The sequence below is a fragment of the Rhinatrema bivittatum genome, chromosome 1 (assembly GCF_901001135.1).
Source record: "Rhinatrema bivittatum chromosome 1, aRhiBiv1.1, whole genome shotgun sequence".
Classification (NCBI taxonomy): Eukaryota; Metazoa; Chordata; class Amphibia; order Gymnophiona; family Rhinatrematidae; genus Rhinatrema; species Rhinatrema bivittatum.
This window is the reverse complement of record NC_042615.1, coordinates 96,659,518-96,679,542: the sequence shown is the minus strand read 5'-3', so window position 1 is coordinate 96,679,542 and position 20,025 is coordinate 96,659,518. Positions and strand designations below refer to the sequence as shown.

The 20,025-nt window shown below is 44.1% G+C and overlaps 1 protein-coding gene across 1 annotated transcript in view; it reads left to right on the top strand.

The window, feature by feature from the left end:
- The window catches only part of GLRA3 (glycine receptor alpha 3), a 116,837-nt gene extending 97,981 nt beyond the window's left edge, over positions 1 to 18,856 (top strand). Inside the window, exon 8 of the mRNA XM_029604309.1 lies at positions 18,578 to 18,856. Coding sequence (XP_029460169.1) covers positions 18,578 to 18,856 — 279 coding nt within the window. The remainder of the gene's footprint in view (positions 1 to 18,577) is intronic.
- Positions 18,857 to 20,025: the final 1,169 nt, after the last annotated feature.

The following is a 20,025-nucleotide window of genomic DNA, read 5'->3' as shown; positions in this document are numbered from 1 at the left end:
GGTCCCTGTTCGTTTGATTTGTGGGTTCATGAAACGCATGGCGATTTCCCACAAATTAAACATATCATATTAGTTTCATTCTTTTGGTTTGCAGTGCTTTCTTAGCAGCCATTTGAAATAGGAGAGGCCATGTGGGAGTATCCATAGCAACAACCAGCCCTTTCCTGTGAGTCATGACAGCCCTTTCCTGTGAGTCTGACCCACTCTATGACAGGGCTGTGAGTCTCACAGCCCTGTCATAGAGTGGGTCAGACAGGTTGGCAAGGAGACCAGAATGCCAATGTATCAGAGCGAAGCATTTTTCTAATTCAGCCAATTGCTGCTCTCCACTGCTCTGTGATGCTGTTCCTGCTGTATTTCTACTTTAAGCATGCGGTGCACAACACACTTTCTTCTTGGCTATCTGAGAAGGTCTTTGCTTTTGAGCTCTCTCCGAGTATCTCAAATCTGTATTCAATTGCTATTGCTTGCTACTTTGACAGAATTTTCCATTGAAAAAGATATTTGTTTGTTTTGCTGCTGTGCCAGCCAGGCTTTTTTTTACTGTACTTTTTTTTTTTATTGAACTCAGATTGTCCCTTTGTCTCTCCCACTGAGACAAGCTGCCAGCAGTGGCATTTTGCTGCTGATCTTACCCCTCTAGGGTAGGTTGCAGGCAGGACTTGGGTGGTGTGGGTGGGAGATAATGTGAGAGTTGCAGTGGCTATCTGGGAGTCGGTATTTTCAAATACAGTTTAATCTGCAGTTTCACACTGCAGATAGTGTGAGAGTTGCAGTGGCTGTCTGGGAGTTAGTATATTCAAGCAAGCAGCATCACTAGGAATTGTGCTTACGCAGACTTCCAGTCTTTTCTCTGGAGTTTCATTTTGTTGTACACACAGAGCAGTTTCAGTTGTAGTGTACAGCAAGGCACTGCACTGTGTGTGTGTGTGTGTGTACCTTTCCACACTCACATATATTGGTACAGCGGTATTCTTTTAATCCAAATCCCCAGTGGGCATCTGGAGTTAAAAAAAGTTTTTGTGCACATACAGCAGTCTCAGTTGTATTGTGTGCACTGTGTGATTGTGTGTGTGTGTGTGTGTGTGTGTGCGTGTGTAGTTTTCTTGCCACTATCATGGTTCCTCAGTGTGTTGGTGCTAGTCTTTCTGCTACTTTGTCCCTTTATCAGTACCTCGTGGTTTTTTCTGACATTCTTTCTGCCTGCTATGTTCCCCCTTCATTGTGCTGTAGGATGTTGATGCCACTTGTCTTGCCACTTTGCCTGTCCTGCTGCCTTTGAAAGTTCATGCAACTGTTATCGGTGCTCTCTTTTGAAGCTGTGGTGTGTTTTTGACACTCTCGCTGCTGCTTTGCACCTCTGTTAAAGCACTCTTGCCACTCCTGAAACCCCTTGCCCCTTTATAGTGCCTTAGGCTATTCATGCCACTTTGGTGCCACTTTGCCACAGTCTAAGTACCTTGGAGCTCTATTCTCATTCTGATGATTGCTCCCCAGAAGTTTCATCCGAATTGATAAGAAAACCTCAATTCTGCAGCCAAAAATAGGCTGCAAATACTTCCCCATTGACTTTAATGGCAAACGAAAACCAAATGAAACTAATGAACAAATTGTTTTCTCCCCCCTATGAAACTAATGAAATGAATTGTGGCCCCAGTGAAACGAAAAACAAAATGAAACAAATGTATTCCTTCTGCACATCCCTAGTAGCTCCTAATATGGAACTTAAAATTGTGTAAGTACAGCAAGGGTAATTTTTTCCTATATACAATACCTTGCAATTGTCTACATTAAATTTCATCTGCCATTTGATGCCCAATCTTCCAGTCTTGCAAGGTCCTCCTGTAATGTATCACAATCCACTTGTGATTTAACTACTCTGAATAATTTTGTAACGTCCGCAAATTTGATAACCTCACTAGTCTTATTCCTTTCCAGATCATTTATAAATATACTGAAAGTACCGGTCCAAGTGCAGATCCCTGAGGCACTCCACTATTTACCCTTTTCCACTGAGAAAATTGACCATTTAATCCTAATCCCTGTTTCCTGTTTCAAAGAATAATGTCAGGGAATGTGATTGGGGATAAAAGCAAGAAAAGAGGAGAGAAATCCAGGGAAGAATCTGGTCAACTTAACTAGGAAAGGCACTGATATCTGACCATTCCCCCCTCCCTTCCCATCTATAACTATCCTGTAGTGATGGCCTACAATGGCTGCACTACATAGTCTGCTACTGCCTCAAATTTAATAGACCTTAGCTGTACACTCAAACCAAAACAATTGATGACCTCAGAAATGTTTTTAAGGCTCAGTCTGCTCTTCAGTCTCAAACCTCTATAGATCTACAGTGGCTTTGGCTATACTAACAGTACTAATAACCACAAAGACCTTTATCTTGTGGGAAATTATTGGTTGGAAATGTTTTTGTTTTACTTCAGAAAAGGTGAATACACTTTTGTATTTCTTAAATATATCAGTGTGTCTTTTCTGTCACCTCCCTCTCTCTATCATTTTCTCCATGTTTCCCTTGCAATGTTTCAATGAATATTGGTATAAAAAATAAATTAAATAAATAAATAGACTGCAGGATATAATATACCCTAGTTGTTAAGGGCAAAATTTGCTCAGGGATTTTAAGGACTTCTAACAAATATTTCTTCCAAATGGCCTTAAGAGATATTGTAGGATCTTTTGGGAAGTTAATAATATGAAGGTTTCTCCCACATATCTGATTTTCCAATTGTTCATCTATTAGTTAAGACTTGATTTTCTTTAATAATAGATTGCTGTGCTTCTCAGTGTTGCGCGTCCCGGCCATGCTAGTGCCACGACCAGGTCTGCTTACCTCGGGCTCCCCTCTGCAGGTCCCAGCCCGTCTTCCCTTGCCACAGCCGCCAGTCCCCGGTGTCCCCAGCGCCTATCCCGGGCGCCTCCAGCTTCATCTGCCGCTCAGGTCTCTCAGTGGAGCTCTCGCAGGGGCTTGACGACCTCGGCCCCACCCCTAGGTGCACGTGCGGCTGGCGCTCCACCCTTTAAAGGGCCCAGGACAGGAACCTTGGCCAGGGCATCCCCCGATGACGTCACCTGAGCCCGGTATAAAGGCCGGGTTCAGTTTTAGTTTCCTTGCCTCGGCAACTGGTCTACACTTGTGCGTGCTAGTTGTCTTCCTGCATTCCTGAATGTCTTCTTGATCTTGAGTCTGTTCCAGCATTCCCAAGCCTGTCCCTGTGCTTCTGTGCCTGTTCCTGTTCCTGTAGTCATTCCAGCCTTGTGTCTTTCCAGTATTCCTTGTCTGTGCTTCCCAGCGTCTCCTGGCTTGCTACTCCAGATATTGACCTTTTGCTTCAGCTCTGACCATGCTCTGCCTGACTCCCTGGATTTGACATTCAGCTTTAGACTTGACCACACTCTGCCTGACCCCTTGGATTTGACCTTCGGCCTCGGACCCAACCACGCTGCGCTTGACTTCTCGGGCCTGACCTTGACTTGACTGACCATCCCTTGGACTGATACTCTGGTTCTGACCTTGGCTCTCCATTCGGACACTCTCTGGCCTTGTCCACATCACTGAGCATCTACTGACTCTGGGCACATCCCTACGTCATCTCCCAGGTAGACCCCCAGAGGCCCACCTAAGTCCAAGCAGTCCAGGAACCCAAGGGCTCAATTCATGGAGAGACCGGACTGTTTATTGGCGAAACCCCAGCTTGCCTCTGTCTCCCCGTGTGCTCTGCCTCCTGGCAGCAGGCGCCCTCTGAGACCACCCAAAGGGTACCACCAATCCTGCTCCAGGCCAAGGGTCCACCTCCAATGCAACACTCAGACATTCCCAATTTCCATTTTGAGATTCAAACAGGAATTTTTATTCATGGAGACCCCACCTTCAACCATTTCTATTCAGTGATCTAACAATCCCAAAGAAGTAACCAAAGGATTTATTTGTTTTACAATATTATTGTTTGAATTGCCTCCCATATTGATTCTAAAGTGAATGAAGCAGGTCTTACCAGCTCAGTTATCACTGTTCCAGCTTTGACAGTAAAATCCTTCTCAAACTGCCTAGATGCAGCACTGTTTGCTAGAGATGTGAATCGGAACTGAAATCCGAACCGATTCTGGTTCCGATTCACATCTATAGAGATGTGAATCGGAACTGAAATCCAAACCGATTCTGGTTCCGATTCACATCTCTACTGTTTGCATGGTTTATAGGGTCCCTAGGTGCTTCAAGAGGCATTGAATCCCCTCCAGAAGCCTCTCTGACTAGAGGCTGTTGATAACTATCTTCTTCAGCATCCATTGATGCCTTTATTGGAATATTAGAGTAGCTCTAGTCTCAGTGAGGTTTCCTGGGGCATTCCATTGCACCAGGGAAAATGATGTCAAAAGCTCTGGAGGGCGTCGGGTTCCACTTCCTCCTGGAATTCCTCCAGTGAGCCAACTTCTGGCATTGAGGATCCCCGGAGCACATGGACATCCATCGGGCCCTGGACTTGAGGTAATGATGCAGCAGGTAAAGCTTCATTCTCCCTGGCCCAGCATTTTCTGCCGGAATGGGGCATATCAAGTCAATCCACCTCCACCCGATAAGAGTGTCTCAGGTGCAGCCTGCTCAGTTGGCCATCTTGGATCCCAGTCAAGAAGGAGCTGTCTCATATACATATCTGGAAAGAGCTATGCATGTCTAATAATGCTTTAAAAATGATAATTAGTGGTTGTAGTAGCAGTAGTAGTAGCAGCATTTTTTTCCTCCAATCTTGTTCCTCCTGTCTTTTGCACCTAATCCTTTTGTCATCCTGTCAACCCTTCTTCCTTACCCAGGGGTGGCCAACTCCAGTTCTTGAGAGCCACAACCAGCCAGGTTTTCAGGATATCCGCAATAGAATATTGTGTGCAAATCTATCTCATTCATATTCATTGTGGATATCCTGAAAACCTGGCTGGTTGTGGCTCTCAAGGACTGGAGTTGGCCATCCCTCTCCTAAGCATTCTAATTCCATATGCACTCATTGCACAATCACTGTCACTCATAACTAGATAGCCACTTGCTTGCTACATTAGGGTTACACTCATGCACATGTTTTATGCTTTTCAAACTCTAAAAAATTGGCTAGACAGAACTAGACAATACATCTATACATAGAGACACTCATAAAATGTAATAGAAGAACTCTCCAGAAAGAGTAATCTAAAGGGTAACAAAACAAAGATAAGACACCATACTCAAAAGTGACTCAAGATACCAAAGAGCTATCTCAGCTGTTGGCCAATTCTTTCACAATACTTCCACACCTTTTTCCAGCTTCTTTTTTTCCTCCTCCCAGCATTTACCCTGAGGGCATGTGGAAAGCAGCCTTTTATGTTCCTGTCAGGGACTGGTAACAGGGTATTTGGTTGTATAAGTGAGCATGAAAGAAATTCAGCTGCATTGTCAAGGTTCTATGAGCAAATGGACCCTATCAAACCTATACATAGCTGTGTGAAGTTTTAGTGAAACCTTCATAAAAAGATATTTTTGTTATCATCCAAGTGTGCTGGCATGAAATAAAGAGTTACTCGGGGATTTGCACAGCCTTAGTGAATTGTTGTCTTGATAAATACAAAAGTAAATTGGACAGGTTTTTCAAAAAAACGATTTTGGTGTGCATCATGATATAGCTGTACAGGAAGGCAATGTTCTAATCCAGATATTTTTAGCAAATCACCTTATTTAAAATCTGAAATGTTTTTGTATTTCACTGTTGTGAAATTGGTTACATGTTCACAGTATTTTTTCATCTTCCCCTGAATGATCATTCAGAACAACTTGTTAGGAAATCAGAAGAAGTTAGGTCTCAAGAATTTAAGGGCCTTTTCTTTTAACCTAATAACTTATGTACCTATGCCACTATTATTTTCTCTGTATTCTGGTTTCCTAATATCAGCTTGTACTTGAGAATGCATTCTTTCAGGGCCAGATACAAATCTCTTTGCAAAAGGTTACAAGTCTGTCCCTTGTCGAAAGCTTTTTTATTTGGCTTGGTTCATCTGGTGTCTTTGGAATTCAGCATGTAACATTGCACGTAGCAAGACATACAACAGTGTATTTCATCACTTCTAAAAATAATGACTCTGTGCCAACTGGATTAAATATTAATGCTTAAATATACCATCAAATTGTTACAGTATTAGTTTAATTACATATATGTTGCTAAAACCTGTCAAAATAAATAGGATTAATATAACCCAAGTAAAGGCAGTATGAGACAAGATTTGGAAAAATGGGAAAAAAAAAAAAAAGTAAATGTCCTATTCAAAATCCTGAAGAAAACCTGATGATAATAAAACAGTACCATCAAATTAATGACCTATTCATAAACGGGTAGATTTTGTAAGGTATGCGCACACGTCCATCTGCTCGCGCTTCTCAGCGTGCAGACATGAACGTGCTGATTTTATAACATGCGTGCGCCGGCATGTGCATGATATAAAATCAGCCGGCCGCACATGTGCACCAAATTTTATAATCTGCGTGTGCATATGCGTGTGGCATGCACAAGGGGGGGAAGGGGGTAAAATTCTGCAAATTTGCGCGGTGCCTCATCACAGCCTTCCCCAGTCCGCTCCTTAATTGGAGTGGACTGGGAGGGAACCTCCTTTCCCCTTCCCCTTCCCCTTTCCCTCTCCTCCCCAACCCCTAAATCCGACCAAATCTTTTATTTTTTCTTTCAATACTTAGTTCAGGGTCCAACCTGAAGTAAGTTGCAGCTGGCAGGCACACGAGGGTCCGAGACAGTGATTTATGGCACTGTCCTGGCCCAATCCCCGGACTGCCCCTCCCTGCCCCTAGGAAGAGGCCTGGCTCTTGTGCGCATAACGGGGGTTACGTGCGTGGTCAGGCCTCGGTAAAATGCGCGCAGTGCACGCAAGGCCCAGCCGTGCACGTAACCCCCGTTTTCCCCCACGCACAGGGGATTAAAAATCAGGCCTAAAATCAATTTCAGTACCTTTAATTCCTGAGTTCATTTATATATAAAACATGAACATGTGCAGTTGGGACAAACTGGCACTCATCTCGCGTTCCACCACCACCCACCTTCCCCTCAAACAGCCCCAAAATAAACTTCACAGATGAAAAGTGGAGCTAACTATAAGGCTACAGTTTATTAACCATTAGTCATAGCATAACTTAACAGTTGAACCCAAACACAATAATCTCTGAGCAGCATTCTTGCCTCGATACTGGCATTGTAGCCACTTCTGCCAAGCTCAGCGATATTAGCCTTTCTCCGGCAAACACTTCTCCATACACCACCGGCCAACTCAGCCACTGGCCACGACCTCTCTGTCATGTCCCAACAGCAGAGATCCCACTACCATTTGGTCAGTGACCCACTGCCATCGGCTGCAGGTTCACCAGCTCTTCCGGTCCATCTATATTGCTGTTTCTGCTACCATCTTCAGAATGCTGCCTAAAACAAGAACGGGGGAGGGGTTGTTTAACCCTGTAATTTAAATCAACGATCCACCCTCATCACCATGAGGATGAATGGGCTGAGAAACTGCCAAATGCCAGGGCAAAGATAAGGGAAAAGGAAGGTGGGGAGGACGCTATTTGATGTCATGTTAAAAGCGGCTAAGTGAGACTTTGCTCCCCCAGCCTTAACTTATACAGACAAGGACAAATAAAATAACTATTGAGAGCAATAATCAAACTGGGCGTAATGTTTACCTGTGAGCTTGCACCTATAATTAACGCAAATGTACGCACATACTTTTCCTTTAATTATTGGTGCAGTAAAAAGTACCTGCATTGACTTGTGCCTGCTTTTTCTGCAGGAACTTTTTCCAGGCTCTGAAAATACAAAACTATGTGGACTCCCCTAACCTAACCTTGCCCCTGGGAACACCTCTGCAATATATGGATAAAAGTATGTGAGATGCTTGACAACACATATATTTTTATCCACATTCATGGTGTTCAGTTTTGAAAAAAAATCCCATTTTGGCACTAAAACACTGTTCTACCCAGGGAAAAGGTTTTGAAAATTGCCCTCCTAATGTTTAGTGTCCTGGGAACAGCAAATTTTCAGTATATGTAAGGGGACCCATAGTGGTTCTGACGGGATTTTTTTTAATGATCCATGTACACTTTCAGACACAGGCATTCACATTACAGAAAACAGGCAGCAAACTTCTTCTGACATAGCAATGTAAGTGATGGTAAAAATGAGAAAACAAGACATATAAAGATAAAAAATGAATGCAAACATTTAAATGAAAAGGGAACAAATGGATATGTCAGATTCCTAAACCATTACATAAATCAAAGAAGATTGAACTATAGATATAAAATTACATATCATGTATCTGAACAACTACGGCACCCTCTGGTTAAAGTAAAATCCATTTTGAACTTATTTATGTGCCTATTTGTAAACCGTTGTGAATTTATATCACTAAACGCCGGTATAGAAAAGTTTTTAAATAAATAAATAAAATAAATAAACATAAAAAATAAATATATGATAAACAATGAAGATGGACAAATAGGAGATATTAATAAACACCCAACATAGCCACATTTTGGCAAATTGCCTGCATCAGAGTGAAAACCTACAAGAGGCTTACTTTCAAATATCTTCATGTGTCTGCTGTTGCGCTCGAGGGAGGACCCTTGTCCTGTGGCAGTGGAGATGCGCCTCCTGGTAGGGACCAGAAGGCAACTGCCCCAGGGGGTGGAGCACGGGAGGAGACAGAGGCTAGAGAGAGCTTCACCACTGGAAGCCCGATGTCCCCCCGGGGAGGAGCCCGTAGGGACCCGGGCCGCTTGGACCTAGGTGGGCCTCGCAGGGTCTCCTGAGAGAGTGGAAGTCCGGCATGCCTACAGCCAGAAAGAGAGCACGGTCAGGTTCAAGACTGGAGGTCAAGTGGACAAGGAAGACCAGAACAGCGTAGGAGATGACAAGACTAGGAACAAAGCAAGAATCTGGAGGCGTGGGCAAGCAGTCAGAGGTCAGTGTCTAGGAGTCAGTCCGAGGAGTGGTCAACAAAACTGAGGTCAGGTACTGGAGCTCAGATGAGGTCACAGGCAGGCTGAAGTCAAGAGGCGGGCAGCAGGCAGACAATTTGAGTAACAGGCTGGAGTCAGGAAGCAGGAGGCAGGCGGCAGACGGACAAGTTGAGGGACGAACTGGAGTCAGAAGGCAGGCAGCAGGCAGGCAGGTCATGGAACGGACCGGGTTCAGAAGGCAGGCAGACAAGCAGACAGGTCGAGTAGCAAACCAAGGTCAGTACCAGAGAGACAGTCTGGAGGTACTACCTGGGGAGACGGACAGACGAACAGGAACAAGAAGATGCTGGAATTAGGAAGCAGTAACGAGGCAGGAACAGAACTGGATCAGAAGGATCCTAGAATGAGACTTGGAACAAGACAGGAACAGGTACAAGCGCGGAGACAATCTAGCAACCGACCCGACTTTCAAGGCCAGGAAGTGCAGGCAGAGACTTCCTTATAACGGAGAATCAATCAAGGCGCGCCACAGAGCTAAGGCCAGCCCTTGGCCCTATAAGAGGCCAGGAGGTCCGCGCGCGTGTGTGTAGGGGTGTGGCCAGCAGCGCCGAAGACGCCGAGCTCTGGCATGAGGCCTGATTCACAGTAGAAGGCCCGGACCACCGTTGCAGAATGCCGGGGCCTGGAAGTACTGGCAGCTGCCGCTAGATGTTGTGTTTCAGGCATTTTTGACCCTTGGTCGCAATGGAGATGACTCTGCCCATGGGGAGGAGCCCCAAGGGGAACCACTGTGATAGGCTGACACAGATAGCAGACACAGAATGGATAGAGTCTTTATTATACTGTTGTAGATAGATGGTGAAAGCAGGAAAGTAAGGCACTTATCCATGAAGTGCCAGTACGTTCAACAGGCTCAGAAGTATAGTCTTACCCAGATGTTCACGATAGGCGGGAGCCCGCAGTGCGGGTAACGCCACAGCTGGTGGGTGGAGTTGGAGCGCCGGACCGTAGAGGTACTCACAGAATGAAGGCATCTTCCTGGTGGTAGAATGGTGGGACCGAAGGTCCATGGTGCAGGATATAAAGTAGATAGGCCCTTGAGGAGCGAGTACCCAATGGTCCAATATCCTGAAAGATATTGGACCGGAGAAGACCGGAGGAGCGGGTGTCTAGAGTTTCTACTGGAGCAAGGCCCTTAGCGTGAAAGCGGTGTCTAAGCGTGCAGCTTAGAGCAGTCAGAGTAGCGAAGCGAAGTCTTTGCTAACTCAAAGTGGTAGTGGAGGCGGAGGCTAGATATACCCCGAGGTACTAAAGTCATGCGGTGGAGCCGCCCTCGAGGTTCCCACCATGACGTGTATTTGAGCATAGGAGATGTGCGCGCTTGCGCCCTAGGAGGCCACGGGAGTGAGCATGGCGTATGGGGACACCCATGCTGGTCTGGAAACACCGAGGCCCTCGGCACTCAGCACCGGAGGCAGCCATCTTGCCCAAAGAGAGAGAAAAGGGAGAAAAAGAGGTAAGGTACAGCGGTCGCAGCCATCTGTGACCGACGGACGCAACACTAGGGAGGCCGACCCGGGACCTGCCTTGGAACGATGAAGGTGAGCAGGCTCGTGCGCGGGACAGGAGTGGACGGGGCGCATAACAGCTGCATATATGCATGTATTGTATATAGCTGCGGGGAGATCTGTGATAGTATTTTATAACCTATGTGTATAAGATATGCATGTATTATAAAATATGCATAAGTGTACCCCTGAACATATGTGCCTATGTGTGCTTGCATGTGAATACATGCATTGAAAGCAAGAATTTCAATGCATTGCATGTGCATACTTTTCCTTCCAGTTTTAAAAATATACATGCATATATTTTATATGTGAAAAAACACGTGACGGGTCAAAGTTCAGTTAATGCCATTTTCTAAAATGGTGTTGTCCTGCCCAGAGCTAGGGGATGCTCCAGGTCACCGCTGATGTAGTGGAGGAAGCTGGGGCTTCCTAGAACACCCGGTCTTTTTTGGATTTAAGGGGGATAGGGGGTAGGGTTTGAGCCCCCTAGGCACCAGGGATTGTGTTCTGTTTTGGAAAGGGGCTAGGGGTTGTCTGGTAGGGGGCTTTGAAGTGGGGGTTGATGTGCATGGAGGGGTTTTAATAGAAAGGGAGGGATTTGGGAAAGGGAGGGATTGGGAAAAGAAGAGGGACATCACAAGATTCTAAGGATGAATTTTTATTTTAATTTTGGGTCCACCCTTTTTGAGATACAGCACAGGGTAGTTAGTGGTCTCCAAATGTCTCCAAAGATCACTGATGAATTTTTAACTTTATGAGGCAGTATTGTTTCGGGCCTCAGGGCCCTTTACATTTTCCTGTGGGAACTTTGGGATCTGTACTAGCATCCCAATGCTCCTATGGGAAAATAGCTACACCACCTTCAAATGTGATAAAATAATGGGGCTGATGTTTTCAAAATTTTTTCAAAACATTATTTTGTTTGCATTGAATTAGATATCCATTAACTGTTTTGCATGGATTTGCAAAATTCATGCATGCTATGTAATGAGCATTATAGTCTTATCATGGCTTAGTAAATCAAGGTCAAAGTTTGAATGTCTGATAATTAAGTAAAAAATAATCAAGTAAAAAAGTAAACTATGTCTGATAATTAAGTAAAAAATAATTACAGCTAAATCAATTGCTTGTGATTTTCAATGCTAAATGCATTTAAAAATCAAAATACCAAACCATTTTATTATGCTCTGCAGCTCGCAAGATAACCCTGCGAGCCATTTCGCTTATTCCCAATGCTGTGGGCCGGTTTGCACGGCTCAGGAAGCCACCATCTCATCTTCACAGCAGGACAAGCAGAGAGCTACTGCCTCTCTGCTCTTCCTTAGGTGCGCATGTACCTGACGTCCCCAGGTTTAAAGGGCCCACAGTAGGAAAGGGCCGGGATGCTTGCCAATGTTGTCATTGACTTCAGACCTATATTTTGGCTCCTCAGACCTCACTGCCTTGCCTCAGCAACTGCTCCCCTGGTATTCTTGAGTTCCAGTGTGTGTTGCTTCATGTGTGCTTGCCTTCTCCGTGCCCTTGCTCGTTGTTCCTTCTTTGTCCTGCCTGTTCCCTTCTCTGCTCTTCATTCTTGTCTTGTCCATGCCTTGCTGTCAGATTGTCTTTTCCTTGTCCCTTCTCCCTGGGCTTCGCGTTCTGACTTGACCCTGCCTTGGATCCGGACCTCCCTTGAACTCTGCCTGGACCTGAGCCCATGCTTTGGACCCAACCTTGCTCTGCTTGCCACCTGCCCTGACCTCTGGCTTGTCCTCTGTATCTGCTGACTGCTGCCTGCGCTGACCCACACTCTCCTGGACTCACATCGTTGGATTATCCTAGGGACCCACCTAAGTCCTGCTGACCCATAGAAACCAAGGGCTCAACCTGTGGGGAACTGGGCTGGTGAAGGCAAAGCTCCAACCAGTCCCACTACAGGGTTAATCCGCCAGCTGATGGGGTGGACTTAGTGGCTTTACTCACTAGGTAGTGCCAACCTCCCCTCAGTAACAAAGGTCCACACTTCTGCCAGGCATTACACATTTCTTGCCTAGAGTGACTGCCTTCTATAATATTTTTTCAAGATTTTGATTTACTTAGGTTTGTGGATTCTCTTGGTCCTCTTATTCTCTCTCATGTAATCATGGTACTATAATCACATTACTATACCATCAGATTCCCATTAATTAGTTTATTTTTGGGTTGATTAGTTTCAAAATTACACAGCTGTTCTGGTGGCTCACTGTCAATGCTGTGTATTGACATGCAAAGAATAATAAAATTGGCAACTATATAAATATCACAGCAGTCAACAGGAAAATGTGCAGAAGAATTTAAATGTCCACACTTCTTGATGCAGAGACAAATTTTTAAATTTTTATTCCGGCAACTCCACAGTGTAATACAAAGGTTTGTATATGGGCAGGTCCCATATATACATATATACAAACCTTTGTATTACACTGTGGAGTTGCCGGAATAAAAATTTAAAAATTTGTCTCTGCATCAAGAAGTGTGGACATTTAAATTCTTCTGCACATTTTCCTGTTGACTGCTGTGATATAGTACGTGCAGTAACGCTCCTGTTTTGTTATTTGAACTATATAAATATATCACACTACTTAATAAATCAATATATTATAGTGACATATAAAAATATTGAAACATGTTTTTATTATTATTTCATACAAAATTTCATAGAAAACATTTTATATTATCTTCATTTTCCATTAAATACACAGAAAAGTATATTCAGGAACAACACATGGCTCACCTTATACTTAAAATACAATCATTCATACCTCATTCATACATGCATTCATCTAAAAAGTTCTTTTAAATTTTATAGTGAATCTTCTTCCTTATTATCTTGGAATGAATCTTCTTTCTTGCTGCTTCACTGTATTCAACACTCCCTCCTTTCCTTCCTATCTTCATAACTCTCCCAACATGTTTTGCTTAAACAACCTTCTTCAGGGGAGTAGGAATGCACTACTGTTCCTGAATCTTTTGTACAACTCTCCAAACAACACCCAAAAGTGTCCTTTCTCCAGTCCCGACTTTAAAGATTCAAGTAAGTCCATGGAGAAAATATTTTCTTCAATTCCCACAGGTCTTTTTCTTTCACCAAACAGCTGAGTGGCGTGACATAATGGACGCTGGAGGATTGCGGGCATTTTCATTGTGTTGGTGAATGAAAAAGACGTGGGAATTGAAGAAAATATTTTCTCGGTGGACTTACTTGAATCTTTAGTCAGGATTGGAGAAAGGACACTTTTGGATGTTGTTTGGCAAAAAGGGAAGTTGACTGGGGGTCAGGACTGAGGTCCAATCCTCAGACCTTGCCCTAGTCATATGGCTGGGTCAAGGTCAAGTGCGCACCATTTTGAAAAATGGTGCCGACTGGCCAGGTGCAAGGGTGTGCCCTGACCCCAATGCCGGACCAGCAAATTTATTCTAAGGTTCAAGGGTGTGGAAGGTGGGGTCGGAGGGTGGTGAGAGTGTGCCAGAAGGTAGAGCCAGTCCTGGGACTCTTACTTTGTGACCCCCTTTAGGGGAGAAAGGGGAGGGGCCTGGACCCTACTTATTAATGTTGGACTTTGGGGGAGCTGGGGTTGTCACTGCATGGCAACAGGTGCACTATTTTTTTACTTAGGGGGAGTTGGAGCCACCTCAAGTGGTGATTCTGAGTTGAGATGGTGGTTAGCCCTGACTCCTGCTCAACCTCTCTGTTTGGCTGCATAATATTTTATTTTGTCTGGTAAACCAGTAAATGTAGCACAGGAGCCTTAGGACCCATATTAGGGTCTCACTCTAGGGTTACATTTACCACATTTCAAAGAGGTGGTGTTATTTTATCGCGGCTGAACATTTTCTCAGGTAGTCACAATAAAATATTAGCATTAGATTGACTATTAATGGCCTTCTTTGTATGCATTTGGATTATTTATGCATGCAAATCACATGCAAAGAAGGTCATTGTAATAGGGGAGGGTATCGGGGTGGAGAGATACAAAATATTGTTTTTATTGTGTGATATCAGTGCTCTATTGCATGATATACACAGTTTAACGCACATTAGAGCACTACTACAGTTTGATGCATTTCCCAATAGTTTGGTCCTCAAGTTGCATCTTCAACTCTCAAGTGGATAACTCTATACTTGCTAATGTATTATAATATAGAAAAGATATCAGATGAAGTTCACCAAGCACATCCAATCAGCCTGTTATCTACTGCAATACCAAATACAGTATCTTACTTAACCTCTAATTCTACCCTAATTTTTTCAAAATAAAGGATTCTATGTACTTTCCCCCAGACTTTCTTAAATTCCATTACTGTTTTGGGAGCAGTGGTGTAGCCAGAATTGATTTTTTGGGTGGGCACAAGGTTAACATGGGTGGACTGTAGGCTAGGGATGTGAATCGTTTTTTGACGATTTAAAATATCGTCCGATATATTTTAAATCGTCAAAAATCATTAGGGCCACGATACAATACCAATTCCCCCGATTTATCGTCAAAAAATCGTAAATCGGGGGAAGGGGGAGGGCAGGAAAACCGGCACACTAAAACCCCCTAAAACCCACTCCCGACCCTTTAAATTAAACCCCCCACCCTCCCGAACCCCCCCAAATGCCTTAAATTACCTGGGGGTCCAGCGGCGGTCCGGAACGGCCTCCTGCAATTGAATCGTGTTGTCTTCAGCCAGCGCCATTCTGCGCCGCCATTTTGCAAAATGGCGGCGCAAAATGGCAGCGGCCATAGACCAACACGATTCGACTGCAGGAGGTCATTCCGGACCCCCGCTGGACTTTTGGCAAGTCTTGTGGGGGTCAGGAGGCCCCCCCAAGCTGGCCAAAAGTCCCTGGGGGTCCAGCGGGGGTCCGGGAGCGATCTCCTGCTGAGAATCGTTTTCCGTACGGAAAATGGCGCCGGCCATACGCGTATGGCTGGCGGGGGTCTGGAACCCCCGCTGAACGACCTCCTGCAGTCGATCTCCTGCCGGCGCCATTTTCCGTACGGAAAACGATTTGCGGCAGGAAATCGCTCCCGGACCCCCGCTGGACCCCCAGGGACTTTTGGCCAGCTTGGGGGGGCCTCCTGACCCCCACAAGACTTGTCAAAAGTCCAGCGGGGGTCCGGAACGACCTCCTGCAGTCGAATCGTGTTGGTCTATGGCCGCCACCATTTTGCGCCGCCATTTTGCAAAATGGCGGCGCAGAATGGCGCCGGCTGAAGACAACACGATTCAATTGCAGGAGGCCGTTCCGGACCGCCGCTGGACCCCCAGGTAATTTAAGGCATTTGGGGGGGGGGTTCGGGAGGGTGGAGGATTTAATTGAAAGGGTCGGGGGTGGGTTTTAGGGTGTTTTAGTGTGCCGGTTTTCCTGCCCTCCCCCTTCCCCCGATTTAGCTATGGACCGCCGCTGACCCCCAGGTAATTTAAGGCATTTGGGGGGGGGGGGGGTTCGGGAGGGTGGGGGATTTAATATAAAGGGTCGGGGGTGGGTTTTAGGGGGTTTTAGTGTGCCGGTTCACGATTTTAACGATTTTCACGATACTCTAAACACCCAAACGGCGACGATACGATTCCCTCCCCCTCCCAGCCGAAATCAATCGTTAAGACGATCGAGGACACGATTCACATCTCTACTGTAGGCATGCAGGTCTGAGACCTACTAGTTGTTTTCTTATTGATAAATAATGCCATATACTACACCCTAGAATGGCTTTCTAAGTAATTTGCAAAAGCCATTATGCATCATGCGTGAAACTTTAAAACATTTTACCTCAATTATTTCAAGCACTTACCAGCATTAAAAACTTCCTGCATGGGAACTTTGATGGGGGGGGGGGGGTGCTGCTATGTACAGGGCCGATGCAAGGGTATTAGGCACCCTAGGCAAACCTTACAGCCCTTTCCCCACCTCCCCATACACAATTTTAAATTATGCATTTATAACATATTTTACATGAAATGTGACATTCGGAGGTAAAATTAATATACACGTTGTGATAATTTCATGCACTGTTGTGATGCGAACAAGAAAACTTTGCATCTTGGAATTCATATGGCATCATACCTATGGTGATATATTTCAGCATGGTCCTCCCGTATCAACACAGTAGTATCTGCCAACACTCAAAGAATAACAACCCTACCTATGAAAAAGAATACCACAAATATTACACCAGAATCTAAAATATCAATACACCTTCTATCAGGAAAACAGAACAGGCCAAGCTACTACAGATCCCTCAGAGAAACCACATGTTAAAAGAATGCTTCATCTCAGTCTTTGCATGCAGAACACAAACCCTCACCAAATACAGAATAAAGCCACAAAGTATATATAGAAATGTGCAGACAAAAACTGAACTGTAAAATGCATCACACCAGAATCTATACAGTGCAACAATGGAAAAACAAAAATTTCACCATTCCTCATGAAACAATCAATAAAATCAAGATATTTGCATCTTAATCATAATTATAAAATCATACTAATAAAATAATTTCAAAACAGCCGATGAATAGAATATCCAATAATTAAAGACTCATGCAAATTTTGAAAGCTTTACCAAACACCAATAAAATATTTCAAACAGCAGACACATCACATACTATCCAATAATTAAAATGGTAGTCAATCAAGAAAAATGAACTTTAAAAGCCACCTTTACTTACCCTCTCCAGCAGTTCTCCTACTCCTTTCCCTTGCAGGCCACACCAGAAGCAGCAATAGCTGCTGAAGCTGTCCTCACAGTCCTCTTCCTTTGTGACTACAACCAGTCTCTTCTCTCTCTCTCACACACACACACCAGTCACACCCTCAGGACCAGTTTCTGTCTCTAACACACCAATCATCTCCCCAACCAGTCTCTCTCTCACACACACAAGCACATACATACCAGTCATCTCCCTGATCAGTCTCTCTCACACATACACACGTCACCTCTCTAGCCAGTCTCTCTCAAACACACAATGCTCTCGCTCTCTCTTACTTACACACAGGCTTTCAATCACACACATGCTCTCTCTATTTCACTTACACACAAGCTCTCAATCACACACATGTTCTATCTCACTTACAAACAGGCTCAATCACACACATGCCCTTCTCTTTCACAGCCACAAGCCAGCCAAAAACATGCTCCATCTCTCTCTCGCATACACATTGATACACACAAGTACCCTTCCTGACTTACATATACACCACACACATACGGAAGCACCCTCCCTGTCTCACATACACATTACACTCTCATAGAAGCAACTTCCCTGTCTCACACACAGAAGCACCATTCCTTTCTCACATACACACTACATACACACACACAGAAGCACCATTCCTTTCTCACATACACACACACACACACACACACACACACACACAGAGGCACCTTTCCAATCTCAAATACATATACATACAAAGGCCCACAACTGAACAGCTCTCCTCCGGTGGCTAGCAACGCCGGTCTTCTTTTCTTCAGCCCCCGCCGGCCTGGTCTCCGGCAGCGGCTGGCAGTGATGCCTCGTGCTGTAGGGCTCATCACAGTCACGCGGTGCCCTCAATGTGAGCAGGAGCAGAGGAGGCCACGTGATCAGCTAGACCGGCCCACCGGGGGAAGCCGGATCCACCGATAGGCCAGTCCACCCCTGGATCCCATGATGGCATTGCAGGTCCGGTGCTCCTCTTATGGTTCCAGTTGGGTGGGCCTAGGTCCACATTGGGTGGGCAGCTGCCCACCCAGACCCACCCGTAACTATGCCACTGATTGGGAGACTGTCCTTTGTATCCACTACCTGTTCTGAAAAAGTAATTACATAAATAAAATATTGTGATTATTCCAGGACCCTAAGGAGTAATGAATGGGATGCAGAAACAGTTTTTTGTGGCTTTTTTATAAAATTACTAAAATACATTGTAGCGTTGGAATGAAGTTCATCCAGAAAAGCATCAGCATCACCTATTTGTTCTTGTGTGCTTAATGTAACAGAACATCTATCATTTCCCTCCTGACAGGATAATGAAGTGAGAGAAAGTCGGTTCAGTTTTACAGCCTATGGAATGGGACCATGTCTGCAAGCAAAAGATGGTGTTACTTCAAAGGGGCCAAATATTCCAGATCAAGTTGTACCAAAAACCCATGAGGAGATGAGGAAGGTTTTCATCGACCGAGCCAAGAAGATTGACACCATTTCTCGAGCCTGCTTTCCATTAGCTTTTCTGGTTTTCAACATTTTCTATTGGGTTATCTATAAAATTCTTAGACATGAGGATATTCACCAGCAGCAAGATTAATGCTTAAAATACATGCCAATGCAAGGTGACTTGCATATTCGGCAGCAAATTCTGTATTGCAACCATGGGAAAAATGGGAAAGAATGAAGGCATAGAAAAAAAACAGTTTGACTTACTATCTGAAATCATAGGTTGAAACAAAAACCCCAGTCAGATCTGGCTAATCTATGGGTTCATCCATATGTATGGATAGAAGACATCAGTATATATGTGTAAAACTATTTTCCAAAGATGCATTTATCCTTTTGCAGAAGAGTTTGGCAGGTAACCTAGATTAGCTATATCCAATTGCAAGTATAAAGAAATATTTCACCTCAAATCACAACATAGTATATAAAATTGTACTGCCAATTTGTTTACATTTACTAAAGTAGTCTGAAGTTAATTGCAGTTTTTGTATATTCAATTGTATTTTTAAATTGTGCCTAAATGGGACCAAATTGTTATTGTTCAAGATGTATAGAAAGAGAAGATCATAAGAGAAAACTTTCATAAAACTTATTTCATTCTCCTTTTAAAAGGTAACTTACTGAGAGGAGTATTTCAAAAGAGTACAACAAGTGTCCTATTTCAATTCATCTTTTTTTAGGTTCTGGGAGGTTTTAATATTTAATTTTCTTTTCTATAGTTCTCTTGAACATATATATGCCAATGTGTTTGTAAGACATTTCTTTTTGTGCTACGTATAGTTTCATGCAATGTGTATGATGCCATTTGGGACACCATACTTTTGTGAATCAATCTAATTCAGGGTATGTGTGGTAATGCTGACTTGATTCATCCCAGTTTTTTTGTCTTCTAGATAGCAAAAACAAAAACTGTCACTAAAAAAACCCAGCTACTTGGGTAATATTTGTCATGAAAACATGGTGTTTAAAATGACAGCTGTTCAGGGCAAATAATGCCCACCACTCTTCCACAGATGACAAAGACCAAGAATCTATCTACTAGGGTGTATTAGGTCTAAGGCAATCTTCGTCTTAGTTCATGTAAGTCTACATAACCATTATTGTGGATATAATGTAGATTAATACTAAAAGCATGCAAATGACTGCTTAATATGCTCTGAGACCCTTTGTTTTATCTGTTGTGGAAAGGGGGGGGATCAAGGCAACAAGGCCCCTTGCTTTGCCTGTCAGAAGGTAAGGAGGATCAGGGCAACAAGGCCT